This window comes from Streptopelia decaocto (genome assembly GCF_964273445.1).
Source record: "Streptopelia decaocto genome assembly, chromosome: 7".
NCBI lineage: Eukaryota > Metazoa > Chordata > Aves > Columbiformes > Columbidae > Streptopelia > Streptopelia decaocto.
The window spans coordinates 32181028-32200675 of record NC_138661.1 but is presented as its reverse complement, the minus strand read 5'-3'; the positions used below and the strand labels follow the sequence as shown (position 1 = coordinate 32200675).

The window sequence follows — 19648 nt, the reverse complement described above, 5'->3', positions numbered from 1 at the left end:
CATTATTTTGTGGGTAAAATGATTTCTTTTCCTCCTGAAAATGTGTAAGTGCTAGTATTTTGTTGAAGAGAGTGCCTCATGATCTTCCTGCTACTATTGTAGTCATTTTTTTGTAGGTCTTCTTACTTCTTTCTTCACTTTGAAGATCACTGAATGTCTTCTACATATAGGGATTTCTATAGAACATTATTATATTGTTGTTTTACATTTCATGTCTCTTGAGCAACTACATTTCCTGAATTTTGTTCAAAAGATCATGCCTTTTTTCCCCACCATCTTTTTTATTTTATTGTTCCAAACAGATAAAATACCTATATATTTTTCTTCCACGATGGCCTCATTCTTCCCTTGGAAAATAAATTGTATTTCATCCTGTCAATTTCTAGTTTGGGATTTCTTTCAAAAATAAAACATTAAATATTTGTGTGGGAGACCATAAAGAGGATATCAACTAACTATGTGAAGCAAAATCAAGTAGGCTGAATAAAGGAAAATTTGGGAGCACAGCATGGTAGGGAAGAGTGATAATATATTAATATTTCTTTGGGGGCACTGACTTTATTGCTTATGGCAAACTTGATGCTAAAATGCACCATACATCACTACAATGTGACAGGCTAGGGAAAATGAAAAACACAAAGCTTTACATAAATCAGGCAAAAAATCTTATTAAAATGCATAACATTTTATATAAGAATCAAGATTTTACTTTTATCTGTTCAGAAGCTCTTTCCCCTTCTTATGTAGATGTTTTAGATTTGGTTAAAGCCTCACAGTTTCAAGCAGTTTTGTACTAAGTCGTATTTCAAATTCATTGTAGACAGAGCTGTCAAACTCTCAAAGGGGTAAGGTTTACAGAGGGCTGCCCTGGATTTTAGTATATAAACTAATGTATATTTAAAAGGAAAATAGTCTCTTTTCTGCAGTGATTGTCTCATAACGAAAAACATTTGAATCTTTTGGTCATAGATTATTTTATGTCACAATAAAATAAGCTACATTTTGAAGAAGTTATGAATATGGAGAATCAGTCTGTCTTTCAGATCACAACTTGTTACTAAGCACAGTTTAACTGCATACTGATAAAGAGATGCCTTCAAGATCGATATGCCTGTAGTGCTGTACTTATTCTCACTATTTGTTGCTTACAAGCCCTACCAAAATGTCTAAATATCAGTAATTCAGCACTTAAAATCCAATCATACAATAACAAATCACTGCAGGGAAAATCTGCTTTAGAAGGAGAACTAATTTTAGTTTCAGGCTTTCAAGGGATTACTGAAAATTGGGCAAAAAATACTGCATTATGAACAATGTATGAAAGTAGCCACTTTTGTAAGCACTTTGTCAAAACCATTAACAGACTGCACAGTAATGCGTAATTCTAATAAGTATTATGTATAAGTATTATAAGTATCAGTTTTCTTATCATTTCAAGTGAGAGATATACATATTTTTAACTTTTATTGTATATTCGTTTTATCTTAGTTACATGCCACAGGTGTTAATTTTACATTCTTTGAATTTACTTTTATAATCATTATACAATTATAGCTAGAGTACCTTGGTGTCTCTGCTGTCTTTCCTCTTCTATAATGCATTTTCTTCAGCTAAATCTCTTCAGTTTAACTACAAAGCCTGCATAGAAATTTGTTTTGGATTTTTTCTGGCAGCAAAATGAGCCCTTGTGCCTAGGGGAAAGTAAGATTTTACTCACTGTTCTGGTTTAATACATTACTGTGCAACTTCAAGATGTGTTTTTGCATAATAATTGAAGCTTTTTTTTAACACACCCTCTTTAATTTTCAATGATACAGAAAAGGCAAAAGCGATAAATAGATTTAAGATTTTATTATTAAAACATTATTAGAAGTTGGGTAAACATGACTTAAAGATAACTTTTTTGTAGGTATTTTGCAAAAACATTAAGAATAAATAAGAATGCTAATAAACCACTAATGCTCAAAATTCAGGAATGCCTCATTTACTTCATTCACAAGGTCACCTCTGCAAGGTGCATAATACAGATATCTAACTTCATCAATATTTTGCTTTGCCAATGAGACTGTCACTTTGTACATTTAAAATGTGGGATATTCTTTGTAAAGGGGGCAGCAATTTCTGAAGCTTACTCCAGAATCTATAAATCGAGTATATTGGCTCTTGTATTCAATGCAAATTTAATTTTGAATATTTTCAATTAGGAAAAAATACAACTGTGAAACAATTTTTTTTTTTACTTTGACAGCACAACGAACTTGCAAAACGTTTTTCTTTTCCCTATATTATACTATTCAGTTACTCTATTATGTTGTGTTGGCTTTTGCATGACCAGAAACAGAAGTTAAAGCTGTTGGAGCTTCTGCTGATGTGAACATACGTTTGATGACAGTAGAGGGTGTATTAGCTATCATTCATGCTTTAAGATTTGCTTGTTCCCACATTTAATAATGAAGACTTTGTGAACACACATACATCAAACAATACAAGCTGTGAATCTGTGGCCCCTGAATTTAGGGCTAGTCCAGAATTAGGAGAAGACATGGACTTTTCTTTCTATACTTGGCAGAAGGAAGAACCTGTTTTCCTGTAACAGGTAGAGGAATCATGCCTGCTGCTGCTTTTCCTTGTAGCATGTGATTGCATTAAATTTACCTATCACAACCTGATAGTGTGAGGCTTATCTGTTTTCCTGTTTGTAAAAGATCTGGACCTATTTGGGTGGAACACTAGTTCCAGCAGTTAATCCCCTGTTAAACATCAGCAAATCCATTTCACAGGTCGATTTGGAGATGATTTTAAAAACACTTTTAATAGTTAGAGAAGGTTTTCGGAGATATGTACATGACTTGTGTTCTAAAAGAGCATGATCGTGCATGTTGGATTTAACTTCATAGCCAATTTCTATCCAATTCCTTCTGGCCTCAATTATTTTAGTTAATCTCCATTTAGGACTTCAGGTGTAGAACTGGACTTTTAAAATGATGTCAGGAGGAAGAGCGAGGAATTTCAAGTTGCAAAATATGTTTTGTTAAGGGTATTGTGGGTGGCATTTTTGAATACTTTCTCATCATTGAATGATATTTCTCCTAGGTAGCCTTTAGTTTTCTTTCTGCATTGTAAGAATATGGATAACCCATGTAGTTATGTTTTCAAAACTTTGTAACAAATATTGCAATTTTTTATATTGTACTCGGGTTTTTTTCAAACCTTAAGATAATAATGGATTTTCTTTCCTACTCCATTTGATTACAGATTCAGTCCCCATCTCTGAGAAAAGAGAAATTTTCATTCTCTTTTTGTAATGAAGAGACTTTATTTGAAAGTCTCTCAGACTAAAGGACTCGCCCATGTGTTTGTGTATTGTACTTGAAATACTGCAAGGAGGTGTATGTGGTCTCTGTCATTATATATATTTCAAGGAGTTCTGTTATCAAGGTACACCACAAGGAATAAAGAGATGATTGTAGTCTTATATCTTCTGAGCTCTCTGCCCCACTGTATTCTCATTGCTGCACAGTGGGAAAACTATCGGCTTTGGAATTGTGTTGTGATAGGTTTTTATACCAGTTTCTATAGCAGAGAATGTAAGCTTTTTAAGAAGGCAATCTGTTGTTTTCTTAAAAGACCACTGCATGGAATTTCAGCTATATCAGTCAAAGTCCTAGCTCCAAGGCATTTTCAACAGGAGAATTTGGATCTTGGAACACTTGTATGTTTGCTTAACTTCATTCTGAGCGCACTTGCATCACTGACATGAGTTATGTGAATATAGTTAAGCATATGCATGCATGCAGGCTCTGATCCAAAATTAGGTTGGTATCATAATGTACAGTGGGTGTGGGAGAAACAGTGGAACAAATGGGAAAATATATTGCGTCTGTGAAGTAACATGAAAATGTTATGTGATAAAATAGGTTCTGTAAGATTTAATTAAAATGTCATTATAGCAAGCTCAATTTTTTTTGTTGTTTTTAAAGTAATGAGAGTATTACTCAGGGAAAGTTAGCCTGTTTGTGGCAGTATGTAACTTAAAGTTTTAAATCCTTAGATTTCTTTCTCTGTCGACAGGAATGGGAGACCAACATTTGTATGGGATTTCAGTAGAGCTACTAAACAGAGTCTGGCAGCTCCACTTAGGCTGGCATTAAGCCCGTTGTTCTTCTAGTGCCAGGTTCCACACCTAATACTTCTACTGTAGCCTGCACCTGTACTGCTGCAGAAAGTGATTGATTACCTATGGTTTGGAGCATTGTGAGAGTCAGCCTTGAATTAATCATTGTGATTTATCAGAGGCATTGAAATCAACAGTAGTCTATAATTATTTTAATGGTCTTTGGTGTATGTAAGAGACATCATAGAATCTCTAGTCCTTCTTAGTAATTCCCAAAAAATTTTGCAACTGACCAGCTGTTTGTGTATGTATGTAAACACTGATGTATCATTTCTTTTTATCTGTGAAGCAATGTTGATATAAGCTTAACAATTTATAAAATATTGACATAGTTAGGAAAAGGGGATGTGGCCGTGGATGATACAAAAATGTAATGCTGCATCAATTTGAGATATGTGTAATATTAACAAGTTACAAAGCTACAGCAGAGTTCTGTAATTTAGACCAAACCAGTTGTGATACAGTCTGTGAGTCTCACTACATCCCCATGAATTTTTTATGAAGCACATTTTGTAGAAAACATGTTTAGAAACATAGTTGAAAGAAAATTTTAACAGATGGCATAAAAATGGAATAGGTACTCTTTGCACGTTCACTTGCAGAGCGTATAAATTCAGTCCTCCAGGTTAGGGAATAGAGAGAAGTTACAGATCTCTAATAGTACCTAGACAAGATACCTACATCTCTGCATGTCTTAAAGGTAATTATGTAAAGCTTAACAAAAGCAAGAAACAAAGCGGCTGTCACACTGGCAAGCTGGAACTTTTCCAGTTAAAATATTTTTCGCCTAGCGATGGATTAGTTATACCATATTGAAGTAAAAATCCAGGTGATGTATAAACAAAACCCAAGGCCGGATTACGATAATATCATTCCTATCACCATGTCTGTGCGTGCTCACTCGGGGTAGGATCCAGACGTGCAAACTCTTTAATGTCTTATGTTATATTAGTACTCAGTGAAAACCTGTACTACAATGCAATTGATTGTTTCATGATGGATGCTACAAATTAGCAAGTGAAAGCAAGTAATTTAATAAAACAACAGTTTGCAAGAAGGAGGTGGGTGCACATTTAGCACACCACTATACAGTCCATATATTTTTGTAAAGTTACACTTTGTGGATAAAAAGAAGCTTTGGGAAAAAAAAAATGATGGAACATTCTTGGTTCGTGAAGCATAATCCAACTTAAGATCTATTTCAGTTACCAATTTTTGTTCCTACTTCTTTATTTTCTAAGTCATACCCAAAGGCTTAGGGGGTATCAGGCAGCCCTCTGGGTAACGGCAAAATATATCAACCAACAGCTGAGATGTAATTCAATGAGTGCAAAGTGGTGTACATACTCTTGGATGCTCGTATATTGTAATGTTGGAATGCATGTCGTGTTTGTGCTAAATTGCAGTTTTCATCTTCATGCTGTTATGTTACATTTAGTTGAGTTATTTTAACCTCTCATGTACAATTGATTCACATAAAGTAGGTTATTGCATTGACTTTCGTACTTTTCTTGGAGGGATGAATAAAATGAGGTCCAATCAAAGAACATCAGCCCCTCTTAGAGCATAGCTTTAGTGTTTACAGCACTTATAAAATTACCCTTGAGCCCTTTTAGAGGCAGCAGAGCTGAGTTTACTCTCATAGGTAATGACCTTTTTTTAATTTAGCCTTTTCTGAGAATTTCCAAATACACTGCTTTAACTTAACTGGATCCTTTTTCTCTGCCAGTGAAGTCAAATATCCATGTAAATGAATTTTGACTTCTGATGCAAACTGTAGTTTTCTGCCTTTGTTTTTCACTTTTTTTCTTAATATTAGACAAAACTTTTGAAGTTGCAATAAGGTACATTTTATTTTCCAGAGAAAAGAAAAGATACAATAAAATTACTTTTAAAAAAATATGTCTATATTCAAATTTGATTAGTATTTTTTAATGTATACCATTTTTTTGACAGCTTGATGAGATCTAATTGTTAAAACAGAGAATGCAGAGAGTCAAACTTTAGGCAACCTTATGAGTGCTTCACTGTATAATGTTAATATTCTTTTTTGTAGACATTTTGCCTGGAAATTCATAGATAGTACACTAATTTGTGAGCTAAAGGAATATTCAGCAGTTTCTAATCCATATTTAAGGATTGCCAAAGGCTTCGTATATTGTCAACTTTTTATCTTACTTTATTTGCCTTTATCATCGTTTTTGTGAATTTAATGTTTAAGAAGCCTGCAGTGAAATGCATAGTTCAGACACTATATGAAATTTGAGACCTTGAGTAGAAAATTAATCAATAAAATCTGGAGTTACAGCATGCGATGATGTCTGGTTAAGTTTTATGGATAAATTCTGTCATAATTCATATTGGTTTTAGATAAAGACAAGTAATATTAGCCAAGCTGGTGATCTCAAAGTCAACATGCTCTGCAGATTAGGCTGCCTTGGAAAATCAGGTGGAAGAGAGTAGGGGTTCTGATTGCTATAAAATAATATATATATATAATCTATAAAATAATATATATATATGCATGCTGTAATTACATGACTTGTTGAAAATATAATGAACACAGCATTTGGAAGACTGGTCAGTACACACTCTGCCAATGTGTTTTGCTTTAGAAGTCATGCTGGGTAATTTTCCTAAGAAAGCAATTGGGAAGAAGAGAAGGGTCTGTGAATTATTTTCCTTCCTTTTAAGAAATTACTTGGATGTATATATCTTGGAAAATGCTTTTTTCTGTATCTCAGAACTGAACATCCCAAATTGTGGTGAGTTTGATGGAAAGGATAGTCTGCGTGAGATGAATAGAAAGCAATTTTTTCCTTTTACGTGGACTACATTCATTCAGGGTTCCACAAAGTTTTAAAACTTTTAGTCTTTTGCTCTGTTTCAATTGTTTAGTAACAGTGTTAATTATCAAATTGTTACTTTTGTTCCTTTTTTCACTTAATGCATACTATTTTTGGAAAACATAGTTATCTTATATGTAATTGTGGAATAGCATTTCTTCACCATACTATTCTTCCTTACTTTTCATATCTGCTGTTCTTATTTACTACTAAATCTGTACTTTTATTCCATATGATGTGTCAACAGGAGCACATTGTATCCTGGTAGTTCCTATAATGTAAATAGTGGGAAATCCTAATACTGTTCTTCCATGAATACTTCTAAGCCTAAGTATCTATTGAGCTATAGTACTTTTTGTAGTAGAAACCCAAAGTTTGAATGATAATATGTACTGATGTCACGCTGCTTGGTATGCTGTTTACTTGTTTATTTTATAATGTTTCTCTCAAGCAGGGGGAATCTTCAGGTACATTTATCATCAATAGCTGTTCTTGTGAGGTAAGCTGCAACGATGAGGATATTTTCCCTTCACCAGAAGAGGACGAACCACAGAAAAGCATTCCAGTCATCTGGAAGTCTTTGAAACATAATTCTTTGGATTTCAGTGAGTCTTGCACAAATTTCATTAGAGAAGTAATATTGAATATGTCATGCCCTGGTGGAGTACACTGTTAATTACTGTGAAAATGCTCTTGAAAAGAATGTTTGTGACCTTTAGTAACTATTCTGGAAAAAAAAAAAAAAAAAAAAAGAGATCCTACTACAATGAGGTTTTCTAATAGGAATCAATAGATCTGTAGTAATTAAGCATTTCAAATTATTTTACAGAAGCAGCATAACCCTCTTTCTTTCTCTCTCTCTCTCTTTCTCTCTTTCTCTTTCTCTTTCTCTTTCTCTTTCTCTTTCTCTTTCTCTTTCTCTTTCTCTTTCTCTTTCTCTTTTACACTTATGTGTGAAAGCACAATGAAATAAAGTTGAGGCTTTTGTAACTTGTGGTTACAATCCAGGCAGAGTTCAAAAATAAGAGCTTTCACTCCAAAGTTCTGGTCGTGTTGTATAATTAGATAGCATTTTGGAGAAAATTACACATTCACTGTCAACTATGTAAGATTCTTTTCCTCCCAGTTATTATACGGTGTTAGTGTGATCTATTTCTTCTCTTTGCAACTGGAGCACTATATCAGTGTTGAATTAATTTTCCACTAAATATACAGAAAAACTATTTGTGAAATATGTTGTGGTCCTTGGAGATGAAACATACTGTGTAAATGTAAGATGATTTGTTTGTATTAGGCAGAGAAATGATTTTCTAATTATTTTTTATATTTCTTTTGCTGTGATTCTTAGCACTTGCATTTGGTGAGAAAGGTTTGTTTTTTTCTGTTATAAGATTCCTTCCTTCCTTCCTTCCTTCCTTCCTTCCTTCCTTCCTTCCTTCCTTCCTTCCTTCCTTCCTTCCTTCCTTCCTTCCTTCCTCCCTTCCTCCCTTCCTCCCTTCCTCCCTTCCTCCCTTCCTCCCTTCCTCCCTCCCTCCCTCCCTCCCTCCCTCCCTTCCTCCCTTCCTCCCTTCCTTCCTCTTTCTCTCCTTCTCTCTCTCTTCTTTCCTTTTTTCTTTCTTTCCATTTTCTGCCTTTCTTTCTTTCTTGAAACACACACGAATGTGTTCTGTTTGCCTGAATGAAAGTACTGCAATCTCATCATTAGAGTGGAGGGATTGATTTTTATGTGAAAGATCTAACCACACCTGTACCCACACTCTAATAGAAGCACAAAACACAACTACTCAACTTGCTTGTTGACTCTGTCCCCACCCAAGCGACCTCAAGGGTGACATGCATGTTCACATTTAGCAGCCTAACAAGTTGCTGTCTTTTAGGTGACCTGCAGTAAGTAAGAATTGTATGCCTCATATTAGCACTGCCTCAAACCTGAGGTGATTAATGCAAGATAAACCTGAGTTAATAGATTGGTACCTTATTGAAGTACCACAGCATCACTGTTACCCTACACTCAAAGATTAGTAAAGTCTTCCTGAAAACTATGTTTCATAGCATAACATTGTTTGATATTAAATAGTGTTTAGGCTCTTTAATATAAGTGCCTGTTGGGGTGCTAAAAAAATGCCCTAACATGTTATGCATTTGCTAAGATGATCAAAACCAGGTTAAACACCAAACTTCTGTTAAGATTTGGCATATAAATTTGAAAATCTGTTCCTGTGTCACTTAGATACTTTTGAAAATGTTAACTTTTCAGTGTCACATCTTGTGCCAATTCTGTATCAAAAGAGTTAGAGAAATCGTAGAAGGTCAGGAAAAATGGGAAAGAGAGAAAGTACTGAGATTTTCAGCTAAACACTACATGCAGGCATGTTTTCTGAAGGTAGTGTTGGAGAAGGATTTGTAAAGTAGCATTTGGAAGCTTTGTTACCAACACACTTACTTGTGAGTTTATTTTATATCTGTTTGTATGTAAATACGTTCTGAAGGTGTTTTTACAAGTTGTGGGGTTTTTTTTAATTTTGTAGAAGTTATTTTTATTTTAACAATTTAAAATATATTCTAGGTTAATCTGAAGTCTTTCATTGTTATAATCATAGTGCTGTTCTTCATTTCTGATAGCTGAGACATTTGGAAGTTCTGGAAGATCCCTGAGTGGTTACCAGTGGTTTTCAGGTATCACAGCCCACTTCCTTCCATCAAAAGGCAAAAATGCTCAAGAGGCAGCAAGGGAAGCATTTTCTTCTCTCCAAGGTACTTTATTCAGTTAATCCATTATCTTCTGTTAATTATGCTGTTTTTAATATGGTATGAAGCAAGAATCTCTATTGTCATATTGTTTTATAACTTGAAATGTTGTGGTTGTCAGTTTGCCATCTCATTTGGCATTTGATTGGAATCATTGATATGAAGACTGCCAGCTTTAATATTGAACACATCATAATTTGACTGGCTTTTGAAGGCCCTAGAAAGGCAGAGTAGTGTTCATATCACTGTAACAACACTATTTCCACAGTACTTACTTGCTTTATAGCTTGCTTTATAGCTTTCTTGCAATATATACTGTTTGTGAGTGTGCATGTGTGCTGTGGATGCTGTCTACTTGCTAAAGCTCTTTTGTAGCTACTATAATTTCAAATTAAGTTTTCTAGAAAGCTGTTGCACATTTTGGCATCTAGGATTAGGTCAGTAGCAATAAATCTCGTTTATATTCTTAATGCAAAGGAGAAATAACTATCTTGGGAATCATGAAATCCAGGTTCCTTACTCTCTCCCTTTTACAAGATTCTGACATATAAAATAAAATGTTCACGTTTTTGCTTTTTGTGTTTTCCATTCTAAATTTTAAATAAAACATATTTATACAGGCTTCTTTTCATTAATAAAAATTGAAATAATTTTTATTGTCTGGACAGGTAGGCTCATATTTTTGTTCGTGAATTTGTGAAAAGTATTGTCCTATAAAATCTTATTTTTTGCATGTGCAGCTGAGTATTCATGACTGAATATAGGATGATAAAGAAACCCTAGAAATTTTTTCAGAAACACAGAAGTTATACTTTGTAGAAGGTCCTTAAGCTAGTTTTTGATTGCTTAGAAATCAACAAGGTGAATGTGATCAAACTTGTAGTAAGAGATAACGGTACTTAGTGCAAATCTTCTGGGCATAATCTGTAAATTGAAGCAAAAAGAGTTGTGTAATGTTTAGTTTCATTCTCATTATATTTGAATGGAAATCTGCCAGTACAAACGTTATAGATTTCTGCCTTAGCATCTGTCAAAAAAGATTGTGTCTCTGACTAGTACAGTAGCCTATAGCTTTCAGCAAATTACTTGCATTAGCTGTATTATAGTCAAGAAAAATAGTAATTTTGTGATCCTTGGTAGAAGATGTCATTTCTCACATTTCCTTTTATTTTTCTCTTTTTGGAAGTGGATGTTGAATACTCAATGAATTATGATTCTGTCATGGCAAAAGAAACAATTTGTTTCTGAGAACTTAACTGATCTGCAAATATGCACAAGGCTTTTTCTGAACTCGTATTTATGGTCTGTATAGCAGTTCAGTCCTCAGTGCTATGAGAATGGAATAAACAGTTCTTTTTACCTTCTCTTTGCTGGGTTGATTGATTTAATCACCTCTAAAGAGGATAAGTGCTGCCAAAAGGATTCAGAAATGGAAATGTACTACTAGATGTTGTGAAACGTGGTTGTTATGTAAAGTAGACGTAATTCTCCTGTGAAGCCAAGAACTGAGTACTGTTTACATTTATTTTCTTAAACTCTTTTAAGCTTTTCTTTAGATATGATTGGAAGATGACAGAGACTGCAATGCTTATTATGTTATATGCAGCAGCTCTGGTGTGGCTGTGCCATGGCAAAGCTCCATAGACTTGAAGGGAACAACATAGTTTTTTATTATATGAAAATTTAGTCTAAAATGCTAGTTCCCGTTATGGTTTTGATGTTGACTTTTGTGGCTCTTGGCCTAAGGATCCTGGATAACCCATTTAAAAAAAAAAAAACGAAGCTGTACTTTGGCTAAAGTAGCAAGTGATAGGATAAGAGGAAATGGCCTCAAGTTGTGCCAGGGGAGGTTTAGGTTAGATATTAGGAAAAAATTCTTCACAGACAGGGTTGTCAGGCATTGGAACAGACTGCCCAGGGAAGTAGTGGAGTCACCATCCCTGGAGGTATTTAAAAGATGTATAGATGAGGTTCTTAGGGACATGGTTTAGTGCCAGCATTAGGTTATGGTTGGACTCAATGATCTTGAGGGTGTCTTCCAACCACAATGATTCTATGATTCTGTGTTATCTTTTGGGTCAATTATTTTAGGCAGTTCTGCCTAAGTCTGATCATATTTTATAAATTGTTTGGAACAATGAATGGCTTGATATTCAACAGAAAGGTTGTATGGTCTCTCTGTATATCCTGGAGATGTGCTGTGTAAGAGTCATGCCTTGGGAAACAGAACTTCTTGTCAAGAACCCAGGTGATGGATTGGTAACTGGTTCATCATTTATGGCTTTCTACTAGATACAATGCTTTGGGAGGTCAATGTTTTTCTGCCTACAAGCTGGCAAGAAATTATTTCCCATAATTCCGCTAATTCATGCAGAGGAAAAGGAGATTGTACTTTTATTTACTTTAAGAATATTTTAAAAAATAAAACTAGAAATTACAAATTTATTCAAATCTCTTTGCCTTCATTTTGCTCTAATACTGTTATGTGTCTGCAAATGAGAGTTGGTTAGTGTGTTTTGATTTTTTTTCCCCTCCAGGATTCCATATAATGCTTCAGAACTTTTAACTACAGATCAAAACTCTTTCTTCTTGACTAAAATGCTGGCTGAAAATCTGAAAAATATCCTTGTTTCCTCATTGACTGATGACATAGCAGCTGGTATTAACCTAGTGATTGCTATCAGGCAACATTCAAATACATTTATATTTTTGGGCAGAATTATCATAGTGCGCTAATTTCTGAACTTAGATTTCTGGAGATGTATCTTGACTTTGTAGAAGTTCTATGTTGATTGTTTGATAATCTCTTGTATCACTTAGTGCACACTTCCTTTTCTGTTGATGAAAATTCCCCTGTTCATATAGTCAACGCTAATTAATGGCAGTATGACTAAGTAAAGCTGAGACATTTCGAGCAAAATTCAGGATTGGTGTGACCAAACCAGCCTTTATGGAAGCTTGCCAACTCTTGAACTGTTTTTGAAAGCACAGAAATGTTTTACACAAAAAATATTAGTTTCTCACTAAGGCAACAGCCAACAGAGATTGTCTTTATGCTGTTATACTTTTCCACTGGAAAACAAACATATAGGTATACGTAGGTACACAGTGTAATGTTAAAGAACGGGATCCCCAAAGTTACACTGAGAAGAGCTTTATGTAGCTCATTTAAGCTAGGTCACATGGGACTCTGTCCTTATATGTGTTCGTTGTTCATAGAAGATTTCGTTCTTCATTTAGTTTCTGTTGCTCATGAGTTACATTATTTTCCACACCACAGAGCTGATCCACATATCTTGTTATGGTATTGACTAGGTAAGAGTAATTTATTCTCCTTAAGTGCTATGACTGGAATCTTCTATGCATATGCATGCAGATGATCTTGACTTCCCAGTATATTTTCATTAACTGTCTGTTTGAACTTTCCTCTCCTCTCATCTTTCCTTCATTTCTCCTGTGGCTACTTCTGTTTTCTATTGTCTGTCTTGACATTTGTAACTTTTGGTTTATGTGGAGATTATTACTGCAGTGAGGGTTTTTAAAAACAGCTTAGACAAGCATCCCTCTGGAATAGCATATAAATATTTGATTTTTTCTTTGAAGAAGGTGATGCACTGAAGGACCTCTTATTGTCCTTTCCAGTTCTGTACTTTTTTGATTCAAAGTTCTTTATAGATTGCTAACTGTCATAGGCTGAAAATTAAAAAAACAAAACAAAACAAAACAAACTGAAAAGATATAATAAATAGTATGGATACAAGGAATTCAGACTGTAGCATATCTACATGCATCAATGTGTGATAAGTTTTCTTGGAGAAAGAATTCACCACTGCTTAGGGTGGATAAAATACGTTTGTATTCTTTTTCTGTACCTCTGGAAAATTAGCATGAGAAAGGTTTTCACGAAAAAAAATAGGTATTATAGAGGGAAAGGTAAAGTTTAGTCATGTTACCAGTTGGTTTTGCTGAACAAAACCAGGATACCTATGCTGTCTTCCTATACACATTTAAAATATTCTGTCTTTAACAGCTATATTATTTTTATCCTGCAGCTAATATGACTTCAGAGGGATTGAAACTGAAGGATATTATTTTGGTTCATCTGTATGTGAAGAGCATGAAAGATTTCAATGTTATAAATTCAGTTTATGTGACAGAATTTGATTTGTGTCCACCAGCAAGGTAGGATTAGACTACTGCTATAGTATATTTATGATAGACTGTAATATACTGAGTTATTGTTACCATATTTATGAAGCTTTTGTCCGAATGTTTGTGCTTCACAGTCTTAGAAGTAGACTTTTGCTGCCTTTTGGAGTAATCACATCAGGCCTGCTGAACTCAAAAACACTAGGGTTGGAAATTTTTGCCATAATATATACCATAAAGTTTATAAATGGCCTTACAGAAAAATAATACAATTTTTGTAAGTTTCAGTTCTTCTCTGTGACTTGACTAAACTGACAAGTCTTTTGTGTTGGTGGGATTTTATTTGCTTTTCTTGGGTTTTGGCCTCCCTTGACTTGCTAGCAACACTGAAGGTCTTCTAGTCTAATCCCCTGCTCAGAGCAGAGTCAACTTTAAGGTCAGACCTCATGTCTTGTTCTTATTTTTAAAACCAACTGGTTAGCAATTTTCTAATGTAAAATACTGTATTTTTACAGTATTATTACAGAATATAAAATATAGTATAGACATGTAAATTTTAAGTATAGCATGTCAAATAGTTAAAAGACACTGTTGAGATACTAAATATCATGATAGATTCACATTCTCCTACACTGTCTGGGTGTCAGAAGAGACTAAAAGAGAGCAGGAAGAAGCTTCCTTGAGATGCTGATTGTAGGCCAGGATTACTAAATCACAAAGGGATGTAGTGTTGGTTGTGTGTGCTTCAAGAGGAGGGATCTAGTCCCAGCTGTAAATTACACAAAAATTAATCTCTGACCTCTGCATCCTATGTTCTCTTTATGACATTTATTCTTCTTTCAATTTAGCTTCTTTAATTTTTTGTGCTGCTGCATGTTTTAAACCTCCACATTTGCATAGCCAGTCAGTATAGTCTTCCATCGCTAAAATAACAGGTAGAAAGATTAGGAAGTTGCAGGAAAATGGCTTTTTATGGTTATTTTTATGGAACAAACAGATTTATGTTGCATTTTGTCCAGAAGAAAAATTATACAGTAGCTTGCATGGCTGCATCATTGCATTATCCACAGAGACCTGGTTGTGGGAGTTCTCACAAGCAATATGCTGGAAGCACTGACTCAAGGGTGTGGATCTGCACTAAATTTGCAAAATTGTCTTGAAAATTTACCAGCCCAAGCAGAAAATCCATTCATCCATGCTTATGATGATGGTAATGAGGAAAAAAAGACTGTATTTGCATGTGGGAGGAGGGGAGAAAAATAATTTTCTTGGAAGAAATACGCAAGATGAGAAGAATTTTGTAAGGTTATGTTGTATGATACGTAAAGAGAACAATTTTTTGTTGGATTCCTGCTGGGAGCTAAATGACTTTTTTATGCATGGACTGCAAATATAATTATTTTTCAGTCTTTGAAATGTTTTCTCCCCCACCCCACTCCCTGCATTTTCACTGGCTACATTTAACAGACTGACTGTCTGTCTGTCCATCCCAGCACTCTGTCTTCCTTGGAGCAAAGAAAAGTGAACTTTTTAAACGAATGCTTAGGTAGGTTTTCAGCCCTGTAGTAAGTTTGTATCTGTCATGTAACTTGAAGTATAACAGAAAAACATGCTCAGTATTGCGTGATAACATGTGAGAAGGGTGTAAAGGAACAATAAGCTGCTGCCTTTTCGAAACCTGAACATCTAGTCCAACCATTGGAAGGAGATTCAGTGAAAGTCAGAATATGGCAATGATACCCTCAGTCTGAAGGCTGCTCAGCATAACTTACCTGACATTTCCAGAGCTGGGTGGTCAAGGTTTTTTTAATAAAAGAACTCATGTATTCTTGATAAAGTGATCCAACTCGTAAAAATAATCACATGGAAATGAGCCATCGGCTATGATGCTAGTTTGTCCTTGGTAGTGGAAATTAACTTGCTGGAAGTCTGTAGCTCATCATTATTTGGAGAGTAGATAACAGTGTAAATGCTAGCAGGTTATTGCAATACTATAGCTTTGTTTTATGTTCCTCACAAAATCTCATAACGTAGTATCCCAAATAAAAACCCATGGAAAATAAATGCTGCAGGTTGGTTCAAGCAAACTTTTTCTTGGAAAAAAAAAAAAATTGTCTTGTGTTTTCAGAGTATGTGTGGAAACCCTGTTACCTGATGGAGTACTGTTTTACATTGACTGCCTTGCACATAAGTGTGACGTTGCAATGGATGATGTGTTACGTGATGAAAAACTGGTCATGCATGTACAGAGCATTTCCCACTGGGCACCTGCTAGCATAGGACCTTACAGTCAGTCCGTCAAGGTAGGGAATCTTTGTTACTTCATGCGAACTGTGTGTCAGTTTACTGAAACAGCTGCAGTTATAAAGTCTCCTTCTCTCCAATCTGAATGTGCAAATGAAAATGTGTAAAAAAAATAGTGAAAAACAACCATTTTCAGTATTTGTTTTTTAAACTTATGGACAATACAAAAACTTAACGTGTGTCAGCCTTTCATTTAACCTTTCATAAAACAGGACAAATTACTCTTTGCAGAGAATCTGAAGAATAGCCTGCTTTTGTTGTAAATTATTGCTAGACCAAATAATTGTGTCGCACATACACATTTATAATCTGCCTAGAATATGAAGATAATTTAGGAATATCCAAGAATATCTGCAATTTATTTGTTTAAAGCAAGCAAATTCAATCTTTTTATAGGTAAGTCAATCCTAAAATGCTTATTTAATGAAATCCCTATTGAGGCTCTTCGTACTGCTAGACCATTTAAAAGCACAGTAAGGTTGAAGAACTGTTCTTTTTTTCAAATTAATAAAAAATTGAATAAAATATTGCATACTTTTTAAAAGTATGAAAAGGAGGCAGTAAAGTATCATGGAAAAGTGGACCAAAATTTGAATAAAATGCTCTTTTCCTAGTATGGTATCTCTTGCCCAGCTAGTACAGTTCTGACAGTTGATGAAGTGTCTCACCTTTTCTGTTGCAATAAATGTATATATTCCTTTCTTACCAATACTCCTCTTGTGTAATACATTGTCCAGTCCAAATTATTGTGTTGTGCTAAAGGATTTAAGCAACATGTTGTGGCATTTGTTTAAATTTCCTGAGACTTTTTTAACTCTGCAAACCACCTAGTGTAATGGCCGTGGAATTGTACTTTGTTTTATCTTTGTACCATTTTATGGAAAATTTCAGGAATAGTGTTTTACTTCAGGAGCTCATGTGGAATTTGTTTCATTTCATGAACTTTGCATCTTTGTATTTTGAGAAGCTTCTCTGATATCTCATTGCAACTAATCTGCATTACTGTCCTCTAGCTGGCATAGACTAAATTCAGAAAGAAGTGTGAACTGAAAGTTGCTTTTGTAACCCAGTGAACATTCCCAGGCTGCAAATGGCTGATGAGCAGATACTGCTGGTCTCTGGGATGTCCTGGTCATGTGCGACAGTCAGCAGAGCCAAGGAAAGGCTCAATACAATGTAACCAGTAATGCTGGTCAGCAATTAAAACATGAAGAAAAACTTCACACTGTTTTTTGCTGGTTGTTTTACTTGAGGGAATGTTTTAGTCAAGCAACATTATTTTCCCTTAAGGTGGAAAATTAGTATTTTTACTTTTGAAATCTGTTGACCGCAGGAGTAAAGAAACAGTAATCAAGAGCTGCACCCCTGCTTCAAGATCACTCACTTGCTACCCTTTATGGCTAATTTTTGTCTTTAGTCCACAAAAACCTGTATGGGGAATTGGTAATATACATACCAGCAATAGTTTTAATTTTCCTTTGCCAGATTTTGCCTTAGTACGACCACCAATATGTTTCATCTGAGTATTAATATTTAATGTTATCCTGGTTTTGTAACATTTCTATTCTGCAAAGCTTGATCCAGTAACTGTCAAAATATTTTAATTTCAGTAAATGTGTTTTCTATTTTTTTTTCCTTCTAAAATAGCATATAAAATATACAACCTATAAAACCTTTCCATTAAAATACATCAGGGGAATGCTTAAGTGCATAAACAACATCGAAAATTAATTAATGGAAGATATAAATCTTGTATCTTCTTAAATGTGTACACTCCAAAATGGAAAGCTGCTTTAGGTGGGTTTACAGAACTTCCTTGGACTATGTATAGGTAAGTATTAAGCTTTTCAGGTCACCAGTGAAAGTAAAGTATGTTAAAGTATGTTAGTATGTTTTAGGAAAAAAATAAATAAGGAAAGAACAAAGGTAGGTTTTTTAATCTTTATAGTCAACAAAATTGACTTGAAATTATAATAATTTTATGATGATGAAATGTTGATGAGTTTTTTCTCTTCGAGGAACAGACACTTAATGGTATTTAAAAAGTAAATTGTTGTTACCCTTATGTTGTGTATCTGTAGATTTTGTTTGTCATTTGCTTGACAACAACTGGACAAGTAAATTAGTGTCTTTTCGGACCACTGTGAAATTTTGTGGACACTGAGGAATCATCATGTGTTTTAGCAGTGTTTTTGCTTGGTTCAGAATAGGCCAAGGGCTGTAATATTCAGGGTATTGCAAGTTGGAATTGATGAGTACTGGCACGTAAGAGTGGAGGTGGCAGCAGAAAGGTAGAGGTAGTTTGTGCAAACTGTGGAATTCACACTTCAGGCTCAACAAATCAAAAAAGAAAACATTTGAAATTTACCATGAGAACATCCTGGCCTTAGTCTGACAGACACCAAACAACAGTGGCAGACTAAAATTAGGATTTTCAAAGTATTTATAGCATTAAACATTCTTCCTCTTTGGGGATTAACATTCTTTAAAAACAACTTCAATATTTCTACTTGTAAGAAGTACACATAAATTGTTGTAAGATACAATGTGACTGATTTTCTTATAATTAAGAAAAGCCTGAGACCATTGAATATATTTTTCTTGGTCCACCTGTTTTATTGGTGCAGAAACTTCTGCCAATCTTTATGTCAGCAAGTGGAATGTAAGCTATGTCGGAGTTGCTGGAAAGGGTGTGCTGCTGATCTCAGTAATGTCTAACAAGTATTGTGATTCTAGCCCTCTAGTAGCGGTACCACAGCCCTTCGAGGCTGCTTCCTCTGGGAATATGTGTGGACACCTGGTTAACCTTCCTCAAATCTTTGTTCCACAATGGGCACCAGCCCAGCTTGTGCTGGTCATTGGTAGTACCTTGGTGTTTTTACTAAAGTAATTGGTAGCTTGTATAGAAGCAGCTTACTTACCATCTTCACAAAGCTAACAGCATAGTTGTACATCAGGGAGTTAAACATGAAGATACACCCCAAAGCAGCGTTGGGGGGTGAGAAATTTATGCTAAGAGCTTATTCATGATTATTTATTTTATGAGAATGTTCTTTGAGCACTTATGAACTGTGAGCATAGTTCGTTAAAAAAATAATTTTAAAAAAGCCCAGTGCAGCTGAAACACTAACCACAAATACTTATCTAAGAATGGGTGGAAAGTCGATGGTGTTTGTACCAGATGTTCTTCTAGTGTGTTCATGTAATTTTAAAGCCTATTTGAACTTACAGTTTGTTTGCTTTGGCAAAGTTTCTTAATGCTCTATCTGGAAATGAACAAATAAACTACCACAGCAGAATTTATTGTACTCTCGTATTCTGCAATAATATTTTATGGTATTTTATACACATACCAACATATATGCATCTATGACTTGATTTTGTCTGTTGAAGATTTTAGCTTTTCCTTGTGACCTCATTTGTTTCC

General features: G+C 34.7%; 1 protein-coding gene across 5 annotated transcripts in view; it reads left to right on the top strand.

Annotated features, from left to right (window-relative positions):
* The window catches only part of DPH6 (diphthamine biosynthesis 6), a 200734-nt gene that overhangs the window by 70604 nt on the left and 110482 nt on the right, over positions 1-19648 (top strand). For 3 of the 5 annotated variants that reach the window (XM_082057966.1, XM_082057968.1, XM_082057969.1), the window contains exons 9-12: positions 7472-7625; positions 9643-9774; positions 13821-13950; positions 16046-16220. In XM_082057966.1, the coding sequence (XP_081914092.1) occupies positions 7472-7625; positions 9643-9774; positions 13821-13950; positions 16046-16220 (591 nt within the window). The remainder of the gene's footprint in view (positions 1-7471; positions 7626-9642; positions 9775-13820; positions 13951-16045; positions 16221-19648) is intronic. The other 2 variants (XM_082057967.1, XM_082057970.1) reach the window with 2 other exon arrangements.